Source organism: Babylonia areolata, chromosome 3, assembly GCF_041734735.1.
Source record: "Babylonia areolata isolate BAREFJ2019XMU chromosome 3, ASM4173473v1, whole genome shotgun sequence".
In the NCBI taxonomy this organism is placed as follows: domain Eukaryota; kingdom Metazoa; phylum Mollusca; class Gastropoda; order Neogastropoda; family Buccinidae; genus Babylonia; species Babylonia areolata.
The window spans coordinates 48,779,004-48,786,503 of NC_134878.1; the positions used below are offsets into that span (position 1 = coordinate 48,779,004).

At 38.9% G+C, this 7,500-nt stretch overlaps 1 protein-coding gene across 6 annotated transcripts in view; it reads left to right on the forward strand.

Annotated features, from left to right (window-relative positions):
• LOC143280051 (spermatogenesis-associated protein 1-like) overlaps positions 1-7,500 on the forward strand; it is a 62,710-nt gene that overhangs the window by 36,287 nt on the left and 18,923 nt on the right. For 4 of the 6 annotated variants that reach the window (XM_076584538.1, XM_076584536.1, XM_076584537.1 and 1 more), the window contains exon 6: positions 3,587-4,181. In XM_076584538.1, coding sequence (XP_076440653.1) covers positions 3,587-4,181 — 595 coding nt within the window. The remainder of the gene's footprint in view (positions 1-3,586; positions 4,182-7,500) is intronic. The other 2 variants (XM_076584539.1, XM_076584540.1) reach the window with 2 other exon arrangements.

A 7,500-nucleotide genomic window follows, 5' to 3' on the forward strand; every position in this document is an offset into this window, starting at 1 on the left:
TGGTGGTGGTGGTGGTTCATGTTGTTTTATGCAGAATTACTTGAGCAAAGGTCATGCAGGATCAGTTATTGAATTTTTAAAAATCATATCTTTTCAAAGCAGCTACATGCTTTTAGAAGCTAGTTTCTGGATGGCCATAATTATTACTTCACCAGCTTCTTTTTATATTGCTTGCTCACTATTTATTTATGAATGACTCTGAGGCATTTTGATTGTTTTTGTTTTTTTCATATGGATGATAGTTTATCTCATTATGTGCACAAAAGAAATGTTATTGAAGTTAAAATTATATACATTATTCTGAGTGTGATGCATGCAGTGTGTATCATGTGTTTGAACAATGTAGTTCATGTCTGACAAAGTGTAATGTATGAGTGACTGTAGATGCGTAGTACTAGCATACCATGAGGCTGACAGCATGTGTGATAATCTCATCGATAGAGAGGCGTATTGAGACAAGACAAGACAAGACAAGACAAAATCTTTATGAGATGGATGAGCAGCAGGTTTCAAGGACATTGTTTTCTGATTTAATGTTTTTAAAATGTGCATGGTCAACTTTAGGAAACATCTTGATATGATATATTGCAATTGTATATGTAAGCATATTACATACCCATGCAATGCTTTGTACGGAAATGTTTACACCTTCCACTTACGAAATGTGATGTAGATGCTTTCTGCCAAATTTTACACATCAAGCTGCCACAAAGCTGAAACACAATCAGTTCATTCTAAGTTAAGTTTTAAGACTGTGCAAGCTGTGCTTAATCCAGATTTGATAAAAACAAACAAACCGCAACATGTTCTGCACATCAGTGATTTTATTCTTGCATTTAATCCTGATTGTATTGCTGACCTGCTGCTGATCAATGCTGGTTGCTAGCAGTGTAGTGACTGTATAGTGTGGTGACATGCTAATGTAGAAATTGTGTGTGTGTAATGTGTGTGATGAGCATGCCAAGTGCAGCAAAGCAAGGTCTGTTGGATATCTGCTTGTAGCTTGGACATGTGTAGATCAGCAAAGACTGCAGGGCAGCCACCAAAGCAAGCAAAGCATATTGCTCCATTTTGTATGCGGCTTGAATAGATGAGATTCGTGGTCTGTTACCCACTGTGATACATATGCGTTCACATTCACACAGCTCGCACACTTGTGGGCAGGCACATGCATGTGCTCACGCAAGCACACATGTATGCATGTGCACACACAGACACACTTATATATATATTTCAATAACTTTAATGAGGTAAATTCACACACACACACACACACACACACACACACACACACACACACACACACACACACACACACACACACACACACACCACTTTCTGCTAACAGAAACTCTTTGTTTAAAATCAACTGGTTGTTAATATACTAACTGATCATTTTCATAACTAATTCAGAATTAACAAATGTATACTAACTGATCATTGTCATAACTAATTCAGAATCAACAAACAAGCAGTCTCATCTTGCTCTTTATTCATTCTTGGAAAGACGATTATAATACTCTCATTCTTGCTCAGCCCTTTGTATGTGCGGATAAAATTTTTCTTTTTACAGATTGTTCAGAGAGAGAAAAAAAAAAGGGTCAGTTCAAGAGCCCAGGACCTGTGCTTATTTCATTTTCTATGACTCTTTTTTCTTATAAAGTCTGACAAAGTCCAAGAAAGGGCAGGAATATTTGTGTGCCATGTGTGCACATACATGCATGCGTGCGTGTGATGACCTCTGTAATTACTTAAAATTTTATATTTTTTTATGGTTTCCTGTTTGAATAAAAATAGAAAATAAAAAGGGAACTGACCAGATAACCTTCCATATCATAAGTAATGGGCCACAGCAAGGAAACATTTCTTGGCACATCGTCTTTGCTCATCTCCATATCTTTCCAAACCTTAATTTGTATATTTCTGTCATTTCTTTCTTCTGGCCTTTCTTTAATCCATGCACATCACTGATAAACATCTGATGTGCTTACTTGTTTCGTACAACTTGCAGGCTCCTTAACAGATAGTTATGAAAGCATTGGAAGGATGGGTGAGGGTGCACATGGTAAGATATTTGTAAATAAATGTGTTTTTTTGGTGGATTTTATATTTTGTCTTTGCATTTTGAAACAAAAGGCACGAGGTACTTGTTCACTTTATCATTTTGCTCCAAATTAGGGAATACATTTTTTTGTGCACATTTCATTAAGAAAATGTACCTCATTATAACATGTTTCATGTTGCACAAGAATTATTGAAACCATACCAAAGTCTTGTCTGCACAAAGTGTTCACATTTTTAAAAATGCGTGCTTCTTTTGCTTGCGTTTGCAGTGCGATAGCTTTTGCTGAATATGTTGAGATATATTTCTTGCTGCATTGCTGTGCTCATGAAAGCATGCTGTTCAATTATGCACTTTTATTATTAAAAAAGCTTTTCCCTCAAGGTAATGATTCAACTGTTTATAATGTATGATCGCTCTCGTTTTATAAACAAAGGACTCCTACCCTAACCCCTCCGTGTAAGCTTCTGTATGTTTAAAAAAGATAATATTTTTCAGCACTCCCTTCTCCAACCACTTTCTCCATCTGCTGCCTTAAATTCTTATCAAAGAAAGTAAAGTGAAAGCATTTCCTCTGTACATACTTTCAACAGACACACTTACAGCAAGTGATCGATAAGTTTCAAGCACATCCTTCTTCTCTGTATTCTTTTTGACATCATCAAAGTTGTTTCTGGTCTTTCAGTGTCAGATCTTAAGGCATAGTCAGTTCTATTTTTGAATTGTGCCTTGCAGTTAAATTTCCCTCGATTTTTTTGACAGATCCATGCTGAAATAATAGTTGTTTTTTCTTATTGCTTTTCTGGTTTCTATTCTTTAAGGTTGTATTTCCTGTTTGTTCATTCAATTGGATGCTGTGTTGTTGCTGACTGCACTGTCACTGTTTTGCTTATTATGTACAAGTGGATTGTTTTTAACAGTGTAATTTTTTTTCTTTTCTTTTTTTTTTTTTTTTTTTTACATTACATTTATTGTTGATATTTTCTCCTTTCTCTAGCATGTGTTTACACTTTTCAAAGTGTTCTGCAATCTCTGGTGGTCCTGCATTGTATGTTTCTATTTAAGATTTATCTTATCTTCGTATGCTTCTTTTGATATTGGTCTCCCTCTCTGGTGTAATGCTTTTCATCCTTGTTCACCTCTTGCAAATGTAAGGAAAGAGGAGACAGCTTCTGGCAATGGGTACTCTATTTCTGCTTTTCACCAACAACCAGTTGGCCATCACTTTTTTCTGTACTTCACTATGACAACCACTGTATGGGTGTCCTGTGCCATTTATCATATCCGCCTGTGGAAATTAACTTCTAGATTTCTAACACCTCAGTTACTGGAGGAATGGCAGCGCCTAACATACATCCAAATTATTTCTAACACTCCACTGACCAGCACAGTAGAGGAAGTGCCTAACCTCTGTAAACCAGAGATCTGCAGTGCTTTGTGACTGACGCAGCAGCAGAACATGTTGTCTGTCTCAGCCACCAGCAGGCACTGTTCCTCTGTCTTGCTCTCTCTCCTTTTTCTCAGGTGGCAGACACAGTCGCCAAAGGCACGATCCCGCTAGACGCTCCTCTCCGCACCAGTATTCCCCCCTGCCCCGAATTAACCCCAGCAGCCCCGCCCCCCACGGTAGGGAGGGCTCCTCACCTTCTGCACCTTTCTCCCTTGACTCTCATGGCAGCCAGCAACCCTTCTCTGACCCCCGGGACTTTGCCAACACTAACCCCAACCCTTACCCTGCACACACAAAGTATCAGGACAGGGAAGACAGTAAGAGAAGGGAGGAGGACCGTTACCCTCCCAGCCCCCACAGAAGCTACAGGGAGATACCACAGACCTTGCCAATGGAGGATGATAGGGTGCGGCAGGCGGAAGGTCAGCAGGCAGCCCCACGCACGTACCGCGGTAGGCCTGAGAGCTCTGATCGTGTCCCTCCCCCTCTAGATCGCGGCGACCCACGGCGTGGGGATGACCCCAGGAGGACCCACAGGCCTGCTAGTGGCTATGAGCATGATGCCGCCTACACCAATAATACCAATGAGGATTCCGGTGTTGCAGGCTTCAGCCCTGAGGATCAATATAAGAACAGGGACAAAGAGAATTATTATGATGCTGCCAACAGGTGAGTGTGTTTGAGTGTGTGTGTGTGCAGAGCCTGTAAAGCTAGGCCTGCTTTTTGGTTGAGCTCAAGAGATGTGTTAAGGACTGTTTTTGTGGAACAGTAACTTAAACAAGTTAGTTTTAGTTCAGATTTGTATGTATATCAGTTGTGTAGTGCATGTGTGTGCTATTTGTATTGTTTGGTAGGTGTACATGCAGATCTGGGCATATACCTTAGAATGTATGTAAGAAAGGCAGATACATGGAAGAGAGAGAAAGAGAGAGAAAGTGTATGTGTGTGAGTGCGTGTATTTTCAAATCAAGATATCTTTCAGGCAGAAGAAATACTACTAGTTGCTGTAGTTTGAAGACGTTACTTGGACTTGCACTGAATCCACATCAGGTTCTGTAGTCTGTTGATCACAGTGCTTAGTTAAATCAGAGACTGACAAAAACTTACAGTTGGGCCATCAGCAGCAAGTTAGAGCTGTATAATTAAAGGTTTATCCATTGCACTGGGAATTCATTTACAACTTTGTCTTTTGTGAAGGGATATGACTCTCAGACTAGGAGGCAAGATTGCACTAGCTCTTAGTGATGCATGCTTGGGGGCTAGTTGCCTTTGGGGACCATCCCAGCAGTCCTAAAGCTTTCTTGGTGGAGAGAGTGGGGATGTAACCTGGGCAAGACACTCTCCACTCTGATAAAATTCTAGCCCACATAGTCAGTACAACAGTTGCATCCTCAGCTGTTCTTATGGTCATAGTTGGACACAACTGAATTTCATACATAGTGTCATGGAATGATTTCCTCATGGAGCAGTTTTAGACAGTTGCCCTAAAGATTCATCTGTAGCCTGACACTGATAACAGTCATACCAAAAGGATCTAACAGAATAGAATTATGGACAGAACACATTGTGTGGGTCATTCATCATGTCGAATTTTGCAGAGCAGATTGCCAGCATAAGTCATGATACAGTCAGTGCAGCTAATAAAAAGCTGACATATGTCCTGGATTAAAGATGCAGTCTGAAGCAACAGTATTTGGTTTATGATATAGTATGGGCTAGAATTGAAGAGTTTGTTAGCAATACATAGCAGCAAGCTAGAATAGCAGCCCAGGTCCTCAAACCCAAAGAATGTCATTGTTACTGTGTGGTTGTCAGGCAGAACTAGAAAACCTATACCAGTTTTAAAAAATGCTACTGCTGCCAGGTAAAATTCATCAGAACCTTAGTGTGGTTGACTAAACCTGCAGAGAGGCTCTATGTAACTTGGAATTTGTTGGTGGTTATCACAAAGACGTTACTCATTTTGATAGTACCTGTTGAACATTCAGTTAATGTGTTTGATCAGGTTTGTAGAATAGAATGGTTTTTATGCCTCTGTTCAGAAAACAAAAGTTGTTTTGATAAAATGATTTGTCTGAAACTATATGGTGGTCATAGTCAAAATTGTAAACCAGGATTTCAAGTTCAATCAGAGCAGTAGACAGAACTGGAGAATGGTGGAGTGTAACTGTTTGGAAAATCACATTATTTACATAGATCATTAATAATGAAGTTGGAATTCCTTGAAATTATATCTAAGTTAGAGCATCAGTGTGGTAATTGCCTCATTCTTTTCCTTCATGCTTTGGGATAAATATCAGCATTTTTAATTATCATGATTAAAACTCAACTATGTGTGGCTTTTCAAAGTTGTAGTCTAGAACAGTTATGTGGTTGAATTGAATGAAGCTTGAAATGGAGAACCAGCTTTTGGCTAGAACATGTGCATGGTTGAATCAAGCTGAAATGGAACTATCTGTAGATGACTGGAATGGCTAGAAAGTAGAATATTTTAATGGCTGAGTGAAATTTTAGACATGACTGCTGTTGTGACTGACTCAAACTGTGGGCATAAAAGTGAGTGCTGTTGACTGATCTGTATGTACATAAAACATTTATGACTGACTAGACTATGACTATGACTGACCAACAATCGCTGAATGTATGTAAGAGGAAGGTGGCAGAATGGTTAAGATGCTCATCTGCCAATACAATGTCTGTGAGGGTCTGGGTTTGATTCCCGTTCTCACCCTTTCTCCCAAGTTTGACTGTAAAAATCAAACTGAGCGTCTGGTCATTTGGATGAGATGATAAGATGGGGTCCTGTTTGCAGCACCCATTTGGCACGCTGAAAAAGAACCCACGATAACAAGAGAGTTGTCCTCTGGCAAAATTCAGTTGAAAAAAATCCCCTCTGATAGGTGCACAAAGATATATGCATGTAGTCAAGGCCTAACTAAGCACATTGGGTTATGCTGCTGGTCAGGCATCTGCCTAATAGATGTGGTGTAGCATATATGGATTTGTCCAAACCACTGATGCCTTCTTGAGAAACTGAAACTGAATATGTACACTAAAATACCATTGGGGTTGACCAGAACTGTGTAGGCTCGAGCATTATTTTTTGTTGATTGAAACTATGTACTGAAACACCAGTGCGGCTGACTGAAGCTATTGCAGGAACATGACCATGCATTTTGAAGTACTGTTGGGGCATGGTTGAGCGATGCTGTTGTTAGGAAGTTCAGGACTGCTGTGGTTGACTGAAAGGGCCGTGAAATATTCATCTGCTGCAGTTGACCAGAACTACTGTGAGCTATTCATTAACCGATGCTTAATATCTACAATTAAAACTCAAGAGATGTTGATTAGAATGGCAGGATAGACCAGCAGTGGGAATGATCACAGGTGTTGCTTGGCTAGAACAAAAGTATTGTCTGTGTGATTGACTGAAACTGTGTTCTGGAAAAATCATTGTATGGTGGAATGAAAAGTTATGATTCACGTTTTGAAAAAAAGAAAAAAAAGAAAGAGAAAAAGAGTATGTAACCAAGAATGATTAGTGGTGATTAAAACTGAATGACATTAACAGAGCAATAGACTCAGACCTGTGAACAATAAATTATTATGTAGTCTAACACTTTAAGTCTTGTTAATACCGAATTAAACACCAGCCAGTGTTATTTAGTTTACGGTTAAATGAATATACAGATAATGATCAAAATGGTTATTTTAAAATACTAGGCTATTGATTACGATCTTTTTTGTAGAACATTTCTTTTTTTATATGATAGAATAACCCTGAGGGAAAGGACTTTTATAACTTTTTTGATTTTTATTGTTACCTGGAGTACCATTAAGAGTATTACCATTATCATTATCATTTTATGCTTGACAGTTTTTCAGACAGTTAATGTCAGGTTAAAAGATAGTAAATGGATTATTTAATGAAATTCCTAATTAGGAAAACAGATAGTAAGAAAAATTCTGGTGAATAGAATGTTCCTGT